At 36.4% G+C, this 19,809-nt stretch overlaps 1 protein-coding gene across 2 annotated transcripts; it reads right to left on the bottom strand.

Moving 5' to 3' along the window:
- Positions 1-243: 243 nt before the first annotated feature.
- On the bottom strand, positions 244-15,019 carry pmelb (premelanosome protein b). Of its 2 annotated transcripts, none has more exon segments than NM_001033918.2 (12): positions 244-693; positions 874-967; positions 1,054-1,259; positions 5,673-5,778; positions 5,861-5,998; positions 6,110-6,304; positions 7,586-7,948; positions 9,856-10,017; positions 10,100-10,231; positions 10,313-10,459; positions 14,052-14,165; positions 14,933-15,017. In NM_001033918.2, coding segments are annotated over 12 exon segments (1,851 nt in total). In that variant the 5' UTR covers positions 14,988-15,017; the 3' UTR covers positions 244-554.
- Between the last annotated feature and the right edge of the window lie 4,790 nt (positions 15,020-19,809).

Raw genomic sequence — 19,809 nt, 5'->3', positions numbered from 1 at the left:
AGATAAGTAATCTGCTTACTAACCTTTGGCAGGTTTGGCTTCCAACCACTTGGGATGAAGGAAAAGTAGATTAGTAGTCACTCAGTGGTCGGTATTAAGGCCATTCTAGGTTTTTAGGGAGGTGCAAGTGAGTAACAGCAATAGTTTGGTCACACAAATGAAGGAAAGCAGGTCATGATATCAAAAAGGACTTAACAGGATAGTAAACAGCTAATTATCTAAGATAATGATGCCAGAAAGTAATAGCAGCTTTTGTGATATTTTATTCAGTAGTGTTAAAAATGAATGCATGGGGTTCCAGAAGTCCTTTACCAAATAAGCTTTGTTGGCCCAAAGTTTCCTTTTTAAACTCAAGTTTAAAGTACGAACGCTGTACTTACTAACAGTTTTTGGTAGAAAAAAAAACAATTTGTCGTCAAATGTGTGTACAAAAATAATACAAAATCCAATTCAAACATTAAAGATTGAAAAGTGGTACAAAAGGTTCAAATTTCTTAATGCTCTTCAAAATAGTGCCAATGCTACCTACATTTTTTCATCATCGAAAGTAAAATTCACACTACTCCTTTTTTCTGATCCACCGTCTGCTGGTTCATCAGGCTCCAGAAAAGCGCTGGCATTGAGCACACGCCGGCATCATTGGATTGGCATGCTGCTGGATCCTCAGTCAGCCTTTGGTACCCTTTAAGACGCCTAGAAAGGTTGAAAAATCAAGGCCAGTCAGTGTTTTCCAACCATGTTGATGTTCACACAAATTCGCTTATTGATTAGGGGAAGGGGGAAACCCGAAAAGAATTGCTTGAATAATTCATAATACTTCACAAATAATTAATGCCAACTGAATAAATCAGTGGATGCTTTAAAATGACTCACTTATACGCAAACGCTACAGCAGCCATTGCTGATACGACAGTCAAGATCCCCAACAACAGGGCCGCGGCACCTGCAGATGTCAACCTGGAACCTGCTGAATGATATAATGGCACAATAACTCTAAAAGCCTTCTCTAATTTTGGATTGCCATGCATGATGTTGCAACAGTAAGTAACTCACCTATGTTAATGTTAACCCTGGCATTTGTGACAGCCATACTGACGTCATTCGCCATGGACACATTGATGCAGAAGGTTCCAGAGTCATTGAAGAAATGACGAAGGATGAGTTGGCAATCTGAAGATGGGCTCAGGGCATTGCAGATGGTCATAACTGGTGCATGACAGTCAGCATCCGACACTATAGTGCACACTTCAGTGGGGATGCTAAAAAGACAAGGCTTATGAATTCTACAAATCATTAATATATTGCTTAAAGTGAGTCTGTGAAGTAAATACTACAGAAAAACGAATGCTAATTTACGCAGGTTTCATGTTAAATTTAAGACTTCAAGACATTTTTAAGACCATTATGAATGAAATTTTTGACTTGCACAGGGCTAAATGCTAAGAATTTTTTTTTTCGAATATCCCAGTTGGAAAGAATTTTCACTTGACCTATCAAAAAATGAATATAATTAAATAATATAATAATTATAATAATAAATATAGATCGGTTCAGTATCCTCAGCAGTAAATAAATGGAGAACTTTAAAGCAAAGTGAGGAAAGTAAAGATATGCTATATTTAAATAAATAGTAAAATGTTATATTGAGATTGGGATTGTTGGTGATTGTATGGGTGTTAAAGGCCAGATTGGGTAGCTATACATGATCAATGGAAAATTAAGACCTGTTAAAAAAGCTTTAAGACCTACAACACAATGTTTCACTGGATTTAAGACTTTTTAAGGCCTAAAATTGAGCTTTTGAGATTTAAGACTTATTAAGACACTACAAACACCCTGATGCTATATAATTTAGTTCTAAAAAAGTATGATAGAATATGAAGAAATTCTAAATTATATATTATTATTTTTGAGAAGTTAACTTGTAGGTGTATTTTCGTTGTAATTGTTTATGGTTACAATGATTTTTTTGAAGAAATGATGTAAAATCTATGATATAATGTAGCTTTTTTCACTGTTTTGTAGCTGTATTTACACAGTTTTTAAGTACTTGTTTATTTTTTTTGTTATGTGTTGTAGTAAATTGTTGTTTTATGACATTTAGCATTCATTTTCTACCTAAAATAACACATACAAAACAAAACTTGACTGCTACTATCATTGTGCTGCGCATCAAGGATTGAGCTGTCTACGCTCAGTTATGTGCTTCATAGCATTTGTGTTGGTGTGTTCATTCATTCATTCATTCATTCATTTTCCTTCAGCTTAGTCCCTTTATTCATTAGGGGTCGTCACAGCAGAATGAACTGCCACCTTATCCAGCATATGTTCCTTCCAGCTGCAACCCAGCACTGAATAGCCCATCTCTTTAGACTGTGGGGGAAACTGGAGCACCCAGAGGAAACCCATGCGAACATGGGGGGAACATGCAAACTTCACACAGAAATGCCAATTAACCCAGTTAGGACTCGAACCAGCAACCTTCTTGCTGCGAGGTGACAGTGCTAACTACAGAGCCACCGTGCCGCTCTGTCAGTACATTATTAGATTGTATTCTGCGCAAAAGACAGACCATTCAGATTGTATTCTGCGCAAAAGACAGACCATTCAGAAATCTCTCCTTTAAATTCACAAACTCTTTATAAATATAAGAACTGATAGTTAGACGCTTATTTTGTTACCTAAAATAATCAAGTAAAACCTACTCAACAAAAATGTTTACTGTTTTAAAACTTAGTTAAAAGGTTAGTTCATAGAAAAATGAAAATTCTGTTATTAAATACTCACAGATCTTCAGATATTTTAGATAAAATCTGAGAGCTCTCTGACGCTTTCTAGACAAGAGTCCAAAAAAGAAACCAAAACAATCAAAATCATTCATGTGACTTCATTGGTTCAAATGGAATCATCCAAAAGTTCCAAGAACACTTTTGTGTGCCAAATAACCTGTAAAAACGACTTTAATTGCCAATGCCTTCCGTCTCAGGTCAAGGTGCATGTTTACTTGGATTTTCGCCTTATTAAAGTTGAACCACTGGAGTCACATTAAATGTTTTGACATGTTTTTGTTTCTTTGTTGGACTTTTAATGTCTCGGGACTGTTGCAGTCTTTGGAGGATGAGGGAGCACTCCGATTTCATCTAAAATATCTTAATTTGTGTTCAGAAGACGAATAAAGGTCTCAGGAAATTGGAATGACACAAGAGTAATTACACAGAATTTTCATTTCTAGGTTAACTCATTAGCTGTGTTTCTATCCGCCTATTTTTATGCGCATTTTGGATTTGCACATAAAAAATGGTTGACGGAAATGTCAAGATGAGCATACATTTTGAAAATGTGCATAAAAAGTGTATGCGCATAACTGAGTAGGATAAACGTTTTTCATGTGATTTTGTTATAAGAGATTATGTGACAATGAAAATATGTGTGAATGGACAAACCAGCAGGCTGAGCACATTGTGAAACATCTAAAATGTTGTTTTGGTCATTCCAAAATCTATTAGTGTCTTTATATTGTTAATGACCAACAGATTTGTCAAGAGCGTCAATTCTCCAAGAGCGTCTCTGCTCCAAGTCTCATGCCTTCAAATGCCACCACGCATTCATTGCGTGTCTGCATTGTCTTCTGAGGTGCAAGTCATTTATTTAATTTCAACAGTTCACACTTAGGCCCAATCCCAACTCTATTTTTTACCCTTACCCCTTCCCCTTAGCCCTTATAACTGACTGTTACGAGGAAGGGCTTCAAAATTTACCCCTAAGAATTGGGACAGCACTACAGTACCTGCACACGTCATCATATGTCATCGCGATCTCATGCTTCAAATGAGATCAGACGATCGCGACTGCTCTAGTTATTCCAGTTGTGCTATTTTTTGGTGTTTATCTTCAGGAAATCACTGAAGGCATATATTATGTTATCATAATGATCTAAAGTGGCAATAAGACCGTAACTGTACTGTGTATTTACACAGTGGCCATATTCATCTGTGTAAACACACGAAAACAACATTATACTTTGTATAACATTTATTACATTATAGCAGACACTGTAAAAAGCTCATTCCCAGCCACTAGATATTTCTGACAGGGTATCCGAGTGCCATCGAGTGTCAGAATGTTGTGGGACTACTATACAGGAGTTATTATAATGGATTATAGATTGCGAAATTTAGCGGGTTTTTTTTTTTTTTTTGGTTTTTTTTAAAGCATGACAGTAAAACATGAACGCGGTTATGAATATATTAAAACATGCATTTGTTGGTTGTAAAAATGCTTAATAATGACAAAAAATACTAATTTGAGGATTTCCTTTCTTCTGGGTTCAGCAATACTGCTGTTGTGGCAGGTGTATTCTGGGAAATTTTCTTACCCCTTGGTTTTGAGTGTAGTGCTGAAAAATCTTTGTTTGAAGGTCTATTCACCCCTTCCCCTTAGCCGAATGCCTTCAAGCTAAAGAGAATTGGGACACCCCTACCCCTTGGTGTGACGCACAAAACAAGTGGTAGGGGTAAGGGGAAGGGCTAAGGCCTAAGAGGTTGAATTAGGATTGGGCCTTAGATATTGCTTGATATTATACCAGGTCCGTCATTCTGTCCCGTGAGGGAACCCTGAGGTTGAGGATAATTGAGCCCAGGGCTCCCGCCTAGTCCATAAGAATGTAAGTGGGTCCGAGATCAGGTAGTTCTCGATAGCTCTCCTTGGTAAGGGAGGAAAAGGGGGAGATGGGGTGGATGGGGGACTCTTCAAAAACAAAGATAAGGGAACAAGGCAAGACGGGCTATTTATAGTGAGTTTGCAATAATCTAATCTGGTTTAATAATGATTGCAGATGAGAGACCAGCCACGATCAGTCATCATATCACATGCTCCTCTTGAAATTTTGATATTTGGCGCCAGTTTATCAGCAAGTGACGATTTTGTTCTTTTTGACTCCCTGGATGTAAACACTGCTTTATTTGCAAATTTTTAATGCGATATTAAAGTTTTGGGCATACATGTAATTAAAATTTTTGGATACTGACTTAAAAAGCACAAACAAAAAACTAGAGAGGATCACGTGCTTATAACTGAACACAGTATTGTATCAGCTCCGTATACTGCACCAATCAGATGAATACCGAGACACTATAAATAACCAGAGTTTTCCATTCCAGTCATCTTCGTCTTGAAGAATCCCTCCATCCACCCCTACTTCTGATTGGGCGGCACAGCGGCCCAGAGGTTAGCACTGTCACCTTAAAGCAAGAATGCAACTGGTTCTGTCCCTTACCATGCCCGTCTGTGTTTCTGTGCAGAGTTTGCTTGTTCTCCCCCTGCTCACATGGGTTTTCCCCAGGTTTATCAATTTCCTCCCACCATCCAAAGACATACACCAGTAAATTGACTACTCCATAACAGCAAACTCTTCTCAGCCGACTCTTCTCAGCCAATTATATCTTAGCACGTTCACAAGCAGGGGAGTCTCAAGACTTACCTGAGCTCAAACTCCCCTCTCGCCCTTCAAACTGGAGGGAGCCCCTGGCTCGAGGATATCCTGAGCTAAGGGTTCTCCCCCCGGGCAGCATGCCATATACGCTTTATTATCAATCATAAGCTAAGTGTGAACTCTTGAAAGAAGATTTTCTTTTTCTCAGTGTATATTTTGTGCATGTTTTCGGAGATCTCACCTTCCTTGGCAAGAAACGGTGAAATCCACAGCATTCTGCTCCATCTCTGTTAGCAGAAAGCCATCAGCTACAGCCACCTGGACGATCTGCACACTCTCAATGCCCTCTGAACAAACAAACATACATCATTCTTCAAGGTCGATAGCGTAACGCAAATAAACATGAGCTGACAAAGAGAGGAGGCTCACCGATAATCTCGATATCAGTTGAGAAGGATCCATATCGGTAAATCACACAGCCGTTAATGTTTGGGGCCTGACGCTTTATTATCGACACATGGGCTTGGTTTTCAATAGACTCATCCTCCACCATCACCATGTCTGTGGCTGATGATTTGGAAAATAATTTTTTATATTTATAAAAACTGTTTTGTTTATATTATTACATTTGATGAAATATCTCTATTGAAAAAATAAGAATAAAGAATAATAACTTACCAGTTGCCTTCAGTGGTGTGTTTGTCACAGTATTCAGTGTTTCAGACATCTTAAATTCAGGTACAAGATCAACAACCTGCCTCTCAAGGCTGGATTTTGATGGATCTCCATTTGTAGGTGCAGGTGGAACAGTTTTCATTGCAGATACAGGTGTGGATTTCACAAAGGGTGCTGAAAAATGTCTGGTAGGATGATCTGTTGAATCATGAAGTAAACGATCAACACTTTTACTTTAGCTGGAATATCCAAGAATAAAAATGGAAACTGACTTTTTCCCCTCATAATTCTGACTTTGAAATCTTGCAGATGACTTTCAGACAACGTCAGAATTGCAAGAAATGCTAAATGTTAGTAATGTTTATTGTAAATGATACTTATATTTAGCCTATACACTACAATGAGGTCTAAATCTGCTGTAAAAAGCAGAGCAGTTGAGGGTTTATACATTTACATAACATTATACTGAGCCCAAACCGATTTATTTCTTTTTTACAAAATGAATGTAGTTAAACCATTGTAGTTAAACCACAAATTCATTATGATTTTGCTCCACTAACCATAGTTTCGCTGTGCTATTCATTAGAGATGCACTGAAATAAAAAAAAACTCTAGGCCAAAACCTAAACTTCCAGATGCATTTGGCTGAAAAATGAAGTCAAAAATGCAATAATTTCATAAGACTTTTTACATGATAACATTAATAACCAATGAAATAACCACATTTTATTGACAGAAAAATGTTATTGACAGCAAAGTAGTGCTACTGCAAGAGGCAGCAATAAGTAAACTACATAAAAAAAGTCCTGCCGAGGCATTATTTGAGTGGATTTTTTCGGTGAGCATGCGCAGATCATACGTAGTGAAGTATAAATGTACATGAGCAGAATATACTCATAGTAGAATATTATGCTATTTTAAATTAGCATACATAAGCTTATCCATAACATGCTCTGTTTCTCTTGTCTTTGGTCCTTGCACAGCAATAAACCACCCTTGCGTAATGCAAGCCATTGAAATGAATGGATTTCATAGCGCACTGCTTTCCGTGTCCACTGTGAAACCACTTTACACAGTGCAGTGACAACGGCTGGAGGGAGACTGAAACCAACCAGCTCACAAAACACTGCTACACAGACATTTTAGCTTATAATTTCAGCTATTTTTCTCTTTCAGGTGATAATTGGCTAATAATTTCTTAGGCCAAAAATTCAGTGCATCCCTAGCGTTCATAATAAAACAAAGGATAGTAATCCATTCATCAAGAAAACATACTTAATACACATGTACTCTAATAAAAGCATGATTCATTTTCATAAGGGTGGGCAAGTTCTATTTGTAGGACATCAGACTACAAGTTCATTGATCAGAACATTTCCTTTTAATATTTAAATATATATAGCAGTAAATTGTAGTTAAAGATATATATCATTTGCATACTTTGTCCAGTAGTGTAAAGAGTGAAAGCATGCAGTGCACCTGTAGCGAGGTGTTCGCTGGGGTGTTTGGGGCTCTCAGAGGTGAAGGTGTTGGCAGTGGATCCTTCAACTGGAGGATTCGGTGGACCTGAACAAGACGGATCTGGAATAGCTGCCTGTACGACGACTTGCGGCTTGAAGACCCCAGATGCAATGTAAGTGTGTGTGACGGTGGATTCCCTGGATATTACAGTGCCACTGCCATCCCCGAAGTTCCAGTTGAAAGTCACGTCAGATTTGCTCAAGTACTCACTGGGGTCGTGAAGGGTGATGCTGAAGGCCACTGCTCTGTTCTGGACGAATTTGTGATCACCTTGGTCTTTGTCGTTTACCTGAGTCAGAGAAACCGCAAAGGGAATCTGGTCTAGAAATATAGGGATGAAATAAAGTATAATGTCACTCAGGGTATGCTTACAAGAAATTGTGTACTAAATTCTTTGCTGCTTTTAAAAAATTACAAAGCAACACGATTACCATTTAAACAGCTAAAGTTATTCACTATGCGACAGACCAGTAGATGGCAATCTTCACGTGTTGTCATCTAAATTAATACCCAAAATGCAGAAAAAACACGTAGTGAAAACCCATAACACTGGCTATTAAATAAAAAATGAACATATTTCATTGAAGTCATATGCCTTCATAATCTTTAATAAAAACAAGAGACAACTCTTGTTTCTTGTGTGAGAGTGGGACTTGCCAAGCACATGAGATTAACCAAAGGACCCTTTTCGCAAGACTGTTATGAAGCATTTAACGGTCATCATTATCTTAAATACATGAAAGTTTATAACACTTTGCATGTTTATAACACTTTACATTGACAGACGAGGACTGGAATTTGAAAACAGTTATAAATCAACTTGAATTTGAAGTATTTAACACTTATTATTATGGCAGTAAGAAGTAGAGTAAAGGCTCCTACAAACCAAGACGTTTTAAGTTTGCGTTTATCATCAGCGATTTACGAGGCGTTTTTCAGTGTTCAGTTTTCACTGGCGTCAAGCTGAAGACTATGCTAAATCACTCTTTTGACGTTAGATGGTGCTGCACAATTTTAAGCTTCTGACATCCACTTATAACAGAGAAGAAGAGGAGGAGAGGAAGTTCACACGTTTGTTTATTGACCTTATTCTCAGTAGACGAGCGGGCACTGCCATTTGAATCTTTTTGGCACGAGACTTCCGGTCTCATTCACTTCCATTCATTTTTAGACATTAAAAACTGCTCGTTTCGCTGTTTGATGTTGCAAACTGATATTTCCTTGTTATATTATTCTACTTGGTCTGTATAGTCATGCAAACATTTGTTTGTAGAGCAAGTAATTTAACCGTTTTTTACCGTTTATTTTTACCTTGTCATTTCTCCCATAGGCGACTGAAACGGAAGTTCTAAGACAATCTCGAAAACAGGCGCACTTCCGCATTTTAGAATAAGCTCAATAAAGTTATTGGTGACTCGAACAAGCATGGATGGTTCAAGCAGCAGCTCCAGCTCTAGCGATGAAGAAATGATTATTGTTCACAGAGCAATAAGCACCTCCACGTTCATATGGCCTCTGGGCATCTTATTCAATGTGCGCTCGCATTGACAGTTTTGCGCTTGAGCGCCTCCAAGTGCTGTTTACTGTAACTTCAGCAGCTTCGTGCACGTGAACAAAAATGATGGTCTGATTGGTGGAGAAGGTTTTGACGGCAACAAAAAAACGAGCATGAGGTGTTTTTTTAAAATGACGCTTTTGCGCCTGGCGTTTTGCGCGTTGGTGTGCACGATCACATTGACGCCCTTTATTTAGTTATGAGGCGTTAAACGTCGACGGAAAACGTGAGCAAAAAACATCTCGGTGTGCACGGGCCTTAAGGCTAAAAGATGGCGAAGGGAAAGCAAAACGCTGAGCAACTGCTGATGAGAGACGAGTGTGATGTGGAATGAAAGCAGCAGAGCTTTTATTATTCCACAATACAACACTTCCAGTTCTTCCTAGTGATTTCATGGTCAGCCTGTTTTACCAAAGTACACACATTTTAGGGTTCTGTTATAATGTTGCTCGGTGCAGTCTAATAAAACACACGGCATATCAAAAAAGCATGCTGTTTCCCTGTTTTCTCTAAAACCAAACATGAAATCGAGTGTCTGTGACATCATTAGTGTGAACACACAACACAAGGCCCGTTGTCACTAGTTAAAATTGCTTATTTATATTTTAATGAAAAGATCGTACATATTTGCCCTTTAACTTTTGCTTGATGCCAACATTTGAGTTAGACTCACCAATGATCGAGAACTGTGTGGATGCAAATCCAATGGGGATGAATCTATCTTTTTGCCTGTAGTGATAGATGACAACATCCATTATATAAGAGCCCAGAGGAACATCATCAGTGTCGATGGTCAGCGAAGAGGAAGGACCGTCGCAAACCTGCCAGTATTTGCCTGTCAAACGCAAGAGGAGATGCTGAAGTGAATACACCAGGTGTAAAAGTGCACCTTGCAGTATAGCAGTTGCTTTCCTTACCCCAGGTTTTCCATACAAACACATATGGAGGTGGCTTGTCTCCCTGTCTGGAAAAGAGATGAGCATTTGGAGACACAGCGTTCCATGAGTTTTCCTCAGGATACACGGGCTCGCCTTCGTGAAACTGTGTGCCTAAATTAGAAAAGTTTCCATATTATTAAGATAAAATTGTGCTTTGTAAATAGTCTGAGATTAGGATCATAGAGAAAATACCATTGATGGTGCAGTTTATTGCCCAAACAACTTGTCCATCAGGCAGGACCTTCTGGTTATGAGGGAACACGATGTCAATGGTGAAGCTGATTTTTGCACCGGTCAAGGTAGGAGCATCATTTCCCACATCAAACTTCAGCTGGCCACCTGTAGAAATGCACATTATGCATATGTGCTATTAAAAATAGGAGTCCTAAAAGAGGATTTTTGCCGTGATGCCACTGAAGAATAATTTCGGGTCCACTAAAAATAGTACTGTTTCAGAAATTTCACTTTAATAAAGACCGTCATATAATGAATGTGAAACTTCCTTTAATAAATGTAGTGTGTATTTATTATTAAGCCATAGCCAGTGGTCTTCAGCATTTGTATTCAACTTATTTATGTTTTACTAAAATAAATAAAAGCATTATGTATATGTAAAACTTTATTATGGATTAAGTGAAAATAAAATGTGGACATCTGCCAAAAATACAATGCAGGGGTTAAATTAAGAGATATTTCTTTTAAGTGATGAAGATTTTGATTTGATTAGTAACGTGCATTGCTAAGCACTACAAATAGTAAGTTTTAAAAAATAGATTTACTTAATATTCAGATTTCTTTGAACCTTCAGATTCCTGATTTCAAATAATTATATCTCAGCTAAATATTGTCCTATACTAACAAACATATTTATTAACAAACGCTTATATATATTCAGCTTTCATGTGTAGTATAAATCTCCATTTGAAATCAACATCAACACTTATGACCGGTTTTGTGGTTCAGGGGGACATACTGTATAACGATTCATATTGAGAAATATTCACGAGTGTGATTATGGCTGTCATGATAAACAGGGTTTCATCAAGTCAAATTTAAGACTTTTTAAGACCCTTTTAAGACCATTATCAATTAAATTTAAGACGTATGCAGACGCATTTAGACGTACTTACAATGTAATTCTAATGTAATTATTTCTTAGTGACATACTTTCAAAACGGAAGTTATAGTTGCATTTTTTCCATATATATATATATATATATATATATATATATATATATATATATATATATATATATATATATATATATATATATATATATATATATATATATATAGTTATCATTTGGTGGGAGGGCTTTTAGCTGCATAGCACCACAGTTATGGAATTCCCTGCCGTTAGATATTTGTTAGGTGGACTCTATCTCCAATTTTACATCCCAGGGTAAAACCTTTCTGTTCAGAATTGATTTTAATGACTTTCTGGACACACGCACACACACATATATACAGTTGAAATCAGAATTATTAGCCCCCCTTTGATTTTTTTTTTTCTTTTCCAAATATTTCCCAAATAATGCTTAACAGAGCAAGGACATTTTCACAGTATGTCTATTAATATTTTTTCGTCTGGAGAAAGTCTTATTTGTTTTATTTTGGCTAGAATAAAAGCAGTTTTATATTTTTTAAAAGCCATTTTAAGGTAAAAATTGTTAGCCCCTTTAAGCTAATTTTCCCCCCCAATAGTCTACAGAACAAACCATCGTCATACAATAACTTGCCTAATTACCCTAACCTACCTAGTTAACCTAATTAACCTAGTTAAGCCTTTAAATGTCACTTTAAGCTGTGTAGAAGTGTCTTGAAAGTTTTCTAGTCAGATATTATTTACTGTCATCATGGCAAAGATAAAATAAATCAGTTATTGGAGATGAGTTATAAAAACTATTATGTTTAGAAATGTGTTCTCTGTTAAAAAAATAAACAAGGGGCTGATAATTCAGGGGGGCTAATAATTCTGCCTTCAACTGTATTTATTTATTTTTTAAATGATATGTTTAACATGGTTAAAAGTATATTTATTATGCAGGCAATTACTTAAATAATCAAAACTATATATTAGTTGGCTTTTGGTCAAATTTGATCGAGTATAACTTCTATTCAACCTGCGTTTCAAAATGTGTGTCTGTTATAAAACCTTAAGTTTTATGCCTAATTATAAATATTATTACATATACTCCCCTTTATTTCTGTAAACAGTTTTTTTGTATGAATGGAAGATAAAGTAGAGGGATATATTGTTCTGTAATTATCATTAGGAACAGTGTAATTGTTTTTAGTTTTCTTTTCTTGATTTCAAGATGGATTGTTGGAGATTAGATGAATGTCAGCCCGATTGGGTAGCTTTACTTGGATAGAGGAAAATGTAAGACCTGTTTAAAATGATTTAAGACACACAACACAATATTTCAGTAAATTTAAGACCTTTTAAGGTCTAAAATTTTGTTTTAAACCTTTTCAAGAAACTCTGATAAAACCACACACGTCATGATTGTGCAAAGTACAATGCGATCCTGGAATAACATCTCTGTTGAATCTGGAATGACATTTCTGTTCTAAAATGTAATGCATACCAATTCCCTACCCCTAAACCCAACCATAACTGTAACTTATTCCCAAAATCAGAGGGGAATAATAGTTGAATAACAATCATGTAGAAATGCATAAATCTAACTGTAAGCCTCAACCACATAAACTGTAAACGTATCCCTTAATTCTGATTGGCTGATTGAAATGTTGTTCCAGAGTCAACATAGATGTTAATTCAAGAACATGTCCTGTTTGGTGAAATCAGGTAAGCATAAAACCACAATTATCTGTCAGTCCTATAACTTTTGCTCATGTAAATCAACATGAGGAATCAAACCTTTTAGTTCAGGGGTTCTCAACTGGTTTGGCCATGGGACCCACATATTTACATGGTCATCAAGCCGCTACCCAAATTTTTAGGAACTATAATACAATTTTAGGAATTATAATTAGTTTGTATTTATTTGTTAACATACACAAGTAGTGACAGATAAATCATAAGAACATCACCAAGGCTTACAAATAAACAATATTTTATTGCTGTCATTTAACAAAATGTATCAAAAAATAGAAATATTACAAAGTAAAAACGACAAACACTGTAAACAGTGGTTAGGGTAAGGAAAGGTTCAGTTGCCATGAACTAAACAGTAATAAAACATGTTGTCTGGTTTCTAAATGTCATTTTAATTTAGAAGGTTTCATGCTCTAACGTGAAAAGTCAAAATAAAAGTCAAAATAAGTAAAAAATTTAACTTTTGTTGTTGTTTTTACCACACGCTCCGCGACCCACTGAAAATGTTCCCGCGACCCGCCAGTTGAGAAACACTGTTTTAGTTTGAGCTTGTTAACAACTTTCTCGACTATTTCAGCTCCAGAAATGCTACTAGAAATGAACAAAAAGCAACAGTTGTAACACATGCATTGTATTTTTATGTTGATGCAAGTGTACAGTTTAGACAAGACGTTTCTTTTTCCTTCTTATTAAATAAACTGGGGCAGTGCGGTGGCTCATTGGCTATCACCTTCACCTTACAGCAAGAAGGTCGCTGGTTCTAGTCCCCTCTGGGTCAGTTGGCATTTCTGTGTAAAGTTTGCATGTTCTTCCCTTGTTCATGTGGGTTTTCTCCAGGTGCTTTGGTTTCCCCCACAGTCCAGAGACATGCGCTATAAGTGAATTGAATAAACTAAATTGGCCGTAGTGTATGAGTGTGTGTGAATGAGTGTGTATGGGTGTTTCCCAATACTGGGTTGCGGCTGGAAGGACACCCGCTGAGTAGAACATATGCTTTAACAGATGGCAGTTCATTCTGCAGTGGTGAACCTCTGAAATAGAGACTAAGCCGAAGGAAATTGAATGAATGAATAAGTAATTTGGTCTTACCCATCCAGCTGGTTTTGTAGCGTGGGTCTCCATCATTCCAAACTGGGAACCGCTTTGTATTCAGTGTCTGATACTGATTGAATCTGGAATTGGAGTTGCTTCGGTCAGCTTGTCCTTAAGTATAGAAGCATAATCAGAAAATCACTATGAGGTCAACTATAGAGAAAGTGCACTGAAACACTCGCTCAGTCACAAGATGAAAGTCTTTGATTGGTTGGTGGAGCGAGTGAGAGGCGGGGCATGAGAGCAGATCTAAATCCTGTGCATGTGACGGTCAGCTGTATGGGGGATCAGATTTTTGGCTTCATTAAAGACCATATGAAAGATGGCTTGCTCTCTGAATAAAGCGCATAAGCTAGCATAACTCAACATTTGAATGCAATGCTACTGAAATCTATAAACAGATAGTGCTGTGCAAGACAAAACCATTATTGCTTATTTTTATTAAGCTATTATAAAAGTAATGCACTTAGAGACATTCATTAAAAAAAAAACTTGTAAGACATTTTGATTATAAGCGAATATGAGCAGGTCGAGGAGATCAGGATGTGGTCATGCCGCATTAAATCTGCCCGAAGAGAATTTAAGGAATTGTAGATGGGCAGGTTTAAACTAAATGACCATTCATCCACACAGAACCATCAAGCCGAGGCACTGAAATATCCTCCAGCAACACTATTAATGCTTAACTTTTTTTCTTTTGACTTTCCTGATGTCCAAAACTATTTTCAATGTAGTTAAATATCAAATAACCCAATACACAACAACTTTCCAATAATCAAACACACAACAATATGATGTAAACTACAAAGACATGGATATTCAATCATTTTAATCTAATATACACCTATATAAATAATAAGGAAACAGTGTTTACTTACTTGTTAATGCCCCGGACAAACTGGATAATATGAATATTGTAGAGAATAGCTTCATTGTGTCACTTTGTTGGCACTTTAAAGACTTTCAGCTCCACAGGCATGACTCTTTATAAAGCCACGTCTGAACGGCTCCTCCTATCACCTAATACCATTCTCTCTCTCTCTCTCTCTCTCTCTCTCTCTCTCTCTTTCTCTCACACACACACCTGCAATATTCTCTGATAATCCTGAGCAAGATTTTATGATGAATTAATAATTGCGCAATTTACATGAATTGATTGCACTAAATTAAAATTCGCAGCTGTCAGTTAAAGGAATAGAAAATTTATAAACTTTTGTATATGCACAAAACATTTTTTTAAATCTCTGTTGTCGATGTGGTTGTATTTAATAGCTGCAGAAATGGCTTGATAATGCATTTTTTTGTACTGAAATGTATTGTAATGCTCTTTTTGTTGTACTTTCCTCATGTGCAATCAAACTTTCACAACTGCAGAAGTACATGCCCTCCAGAAGCAAATGCAGCCTGTCTGTATCACAGAAAAAAACAAAGTTTTCCAGAACTTTCTCTCTAACTGTTCCTTGCTTGTGAACTGATCCTCCGTACAATCAAGTAAATGCTCAAATAAGTGTTCATGGACGATTTTTTAGGATCTTGAGTGTTATCAGGGCTTCATTTGAGATGGATTTGGGAATGCTTGGATATTCCACCAAGCAGGGATTAGATAATGAGAAGATTCTGCAACATGTTTTGTTTTTATCTTCCTGCAGGATGCAGGTAAGACTGGATTTCAGCTGTCAACTTGGGTGTTTTAATTGAGGTAAAATTAGTTTTATATTCGCACATTCTTTCAGTGACAGCTCCATACATTGTTTACCATGGTACTTTGAATATTATAACTGAAATCACAAGTAAGTATGAAACAACATTAGCAATATTTAATTAACTGTGAACAATGTTGTACTTTGAAGGATTAGAGGGCTGCTAAAATGATTTAACTAAATTTAGAATTTGCAATGAATACTTTTCTGAAATTATATTATTAAGCAGTAAGTCTGAATGTCCAAATATAAAACCAACGTTAGCTCAATTAAAAACACTCAAGGGACAGCTGAAACCCAGTCTTACCTGCATCCTGCAGGAGGGTGAAAACAAAACAATTTTCAGAACCTTCTCATTACACTGATCCCTGCTTGGTGGAATAATCTTCCCAAATCCCTCTGAAATGAAGCCCTGATAACACTCAAGATCCTAAAAAATCGTCCATGAACACTTACCTGTAACACACTAAGAAGAAAACTTAAGCAGGATTTCCAGAGCTAAAATCTTACCTCATGTTTGTTCTTAACATTCCCGGGCAAGTAAAATATTAGTCTAACATTTCAATTTACAGTAGTACTGGTTTGACCTATTGAAATAAATTAATGAAAAATATTGCAGTCTTAAGTCATTCTTTCCCCCAGGGTTTGCTGTTGTTTACATCCCAGACGAGTGAGGCGGGTATGACCACATGTAGGCGCAAACCACTGGAAATCCAGAACCTTCGCGTTCATGGTTCCTTGCAGGTGGAATGATCTCCATCCGGAAAAAAATTAAATAAACTTAAAAATATTTACAGATGACAGAGATACGTCAATCTTTCACGTGCAAACTACTGAGAAAAAAGAAAGAAAAAACAAGAAAAATCTTCCCAACCCTCCCTGGAAAAAAGACAAATCCCTGAAAATGTATATTCGGTGAGATTTTAGCTGCATATAGGCCTAGGTTACTAAACATGTGCATTGGCTTTTTCCTAATTCCTCCTTGTTTTAGCTTGTAATTAAAAAAGTGTATGTGTAATATTAAAAACCAAACAATTTATTATTACATAAATTTGTATTTTTGTTTATTTACCTTAATCAATCGCTTGTAGTGCTCATCATTTGTAAAACGCTTTGAATAACCGTCTAATTAAGTCCATTTTAAGCCCTAAACGTAAAGATTCTCATCTCAAATATAACCTAATTCAACAAGTTTTTTTTTTTTTTTTTTTTTGCTATTAATAAAAGCTGCTTTTGTTTAAGACTGCAAACGGTTGATTTGACATCTTGGGCTTATTTTTACTTTGAGGGTCACATTAAGATTACAGGCTCTTTTCCAAGCTGAGCTTCTTCTAATGAGGAATGAAGCTGGAAAGTGTTTTCATGTGATATCAGTGGAGCTGGACATCTGACAAGCTTTGTTTCTTAACCGGGTCAGTGGTCATAAGCACCTTACACCTATTTTTATGAACATTTTTATGATCCCCGCCCCTTCCATCATACAAAAAAAAAAAAAAAAAAAAACTGTTATGGTGCTTGCATGCATGTGTTAACTTTGCTGTGTAATGCAAACTAAGAGGAAATTGTGTCAGATTTACTATATGCGGCTGGTACAGAATCAGAGCCAGATCAAGAATGGCTGACTGTAAGAACAATGGAGTCTGTTCATTCACTCTGAACACAGCAAGAATCCTGTACAGTCTCTGAATACTAATGCACAGAGGTTAATGGGTGCATCTGTGCACTATTTTGGTGAAAATGAGATATAAATATTACAATATAAATATAATTTTTTTAAAAATACATTGCAATAATAATGATGATGGGGAAATGCTCTTAAAGGGATAGTTCACCCAAAAATTTTAATTTACTCACCATTTGCTCTCTCAAGTGGTTCCAAACCTTTACAGGTTTCTTTGTTCTGTTGAACACAAAAATATATATTTTGAAGAAAGCTGAAAATATATAAAACAAATACACTACTTGACAAAAGTCTTGTCGTTGATTCCAGTTGTAATAGCAATAAATAATAACTTGACTTCTGGTTGATCATTTTGAAAAGTGGCAGAAGCTAGATTTTTCCAATGAATCATCTGTTGAACTGCATCCCAATCACCACAAATACTGCATTAGACCTATTGGAACCCACACGGACCCAAGATTCACAGAGAAAACAGTCAAGTTTGGTAAAGGAAAAATCATGGTTTGGGTTATAATCAGAATGGTGGTGTGCGAGAGATCTGCAGAGTGGATGGCAACATCAACAGCCTGAGGTATCGAGACATTTGTTCTGCCTATTACATTACAAACCACAGGAGAGGGCAAATTCTTCAGCAGGTTAGTGCTCTTTCTCATACTTCAGCCTCCACATCAATGTTTATGAAAGCAAAGAAGGTCAAGGTGCACCAGGATTGGCCAGCCCAGTCACCAGATATGAACCTTATTGAGCATGTCTGAAGTAAGATGAAGTAGGTATTGAAGATGAATCCAAAGAATCTTGATAAACTCTGGGAGTCCAGCAAGAATACTGTTTTTTTGCCATTCCAGGTGACTTTGCAGAGATGCATAGATGCAGTGCTCCAAGCTCATGGGAGTCAAACACAATATTAACTTATTTTCCACTGCACCATGACTTTATTCCTATACTGTACATTATTTCTGTTAAGTGACAAGACTTTTGTCTAAGCAAAGCCAGACCCTACTGTCCAAACTCAAAAAATCAAGGCATGATCATGTTTTATTTTGGTACAATAAGCGTAATCTAGAGGCCTTTGCCTTTCATATAAGCCACTTCTGATACCAAATGATCAACTAGAAGTCAAGTTATTATTCCTAAAACTTGGATAGGCGCATGTTTTCAGCACTTTAAAAATATCTTTTGTCTTCAACAGGAGAAACTCATAAAAGTTTAAAGCAAGTAAAATTGAGTAAATGACAGTATACATTTTTTAGATTAATTTAATCATTAAAAATAAAAGCCTAATTATTAAATCTGCTTCAGCTTCATTAACAATTGCGCAAAACTAAAACATGTTAAAAAAACAACTTCATATTAAAATCCAAATGAATCCAGATAATGTTCAATGTTATACGTGCAAATAAAACAATAAGTCCATTACAGCTAGACCAAAAAAAAAAATGTCTGGAATGGAAAGTTAATCAGGATTACAGCAGCACTTGTGACTTCTTGGTTTACCCGGATTTTAGCTTTTTGGCATCCTTTAAATAAAAAAAAAAACATAATCAGATTTTCATTCTCTAAACAGTCACATTTAACATTCCTGGGTTTTATTCTCGTATCTCTTTATTCCAGCACTGAATTCAAAGGCAAACCATGAAGGTGTTGACATCAGGTGGAAGCAAAACTGGTCAATTTCTGTCTTATAAAAATCTGAAAAGTGGAATTTACTGCAAGAAGAAGAAGCATGAGTAGAACGTCTGTCACATTATAACAATTTACACTGCAATCGGTAAGAAAAACACCCACAAGTTATGTTTCTCATAAAACATTACTGTACATCAACCACATTTATAAAAAGGAACAGAGTTCACAATAAAATGCAAACCTTAACTTCTGACAAGAAACACCCCGACAGTTCAATTCAAAACCTGAGAGTTCATGTGGTACCACTAAAACAGAGAAGAACAAACAAAAAAACAGTATATACATTTGATAAAACGCTATATTCTTGAGACGGAGGTACACAGAAAATACAGTGGTGACATGAATTGCATTCGACCCACAAAAACGCCTTCAGTCTTACCAAATCAAGCAAACGCCAAAACTAAAACATGATGATAAACCTTCAGATCCTGTTTAAAACAGGAACAGGGAACAAGGAGTGCATTGTATAGGGAAAATATATATATATAGATATATATGGCAAAACTGTGAAATACAGATCTTTCATAGCTTATAGTGTGTTTTATATTATTTCACAATGTTCCTGTGTCCTCATTATCAACAGGCACGATCAGGAAAACGATTGAAGTATGGAGGAATCCCTGCTAACATTTCAATAAGAAAACGCACAACATTTATTAAAGTAAAATTTCATGCTTCCATATTTTGTCGT

Source organism: Danio rerio, chromosome 23, assembly GCF_049306965.1.
Source record: "Danio rerio strain Tuebingen ecotype United States chromosome 23, GRCz12tu, whole genome shotgun sequence".
Lineage (NCBI taxonomy): Eukaryota > Metazoa > Chordata > Actinopteri > Cypriniformes > Danionidae > Danio > Danio rerio.
Note: the sequence above shows the minus strand (reverse complement) of the source record. Positions and strands in the feature narration are given on the sequence as shown.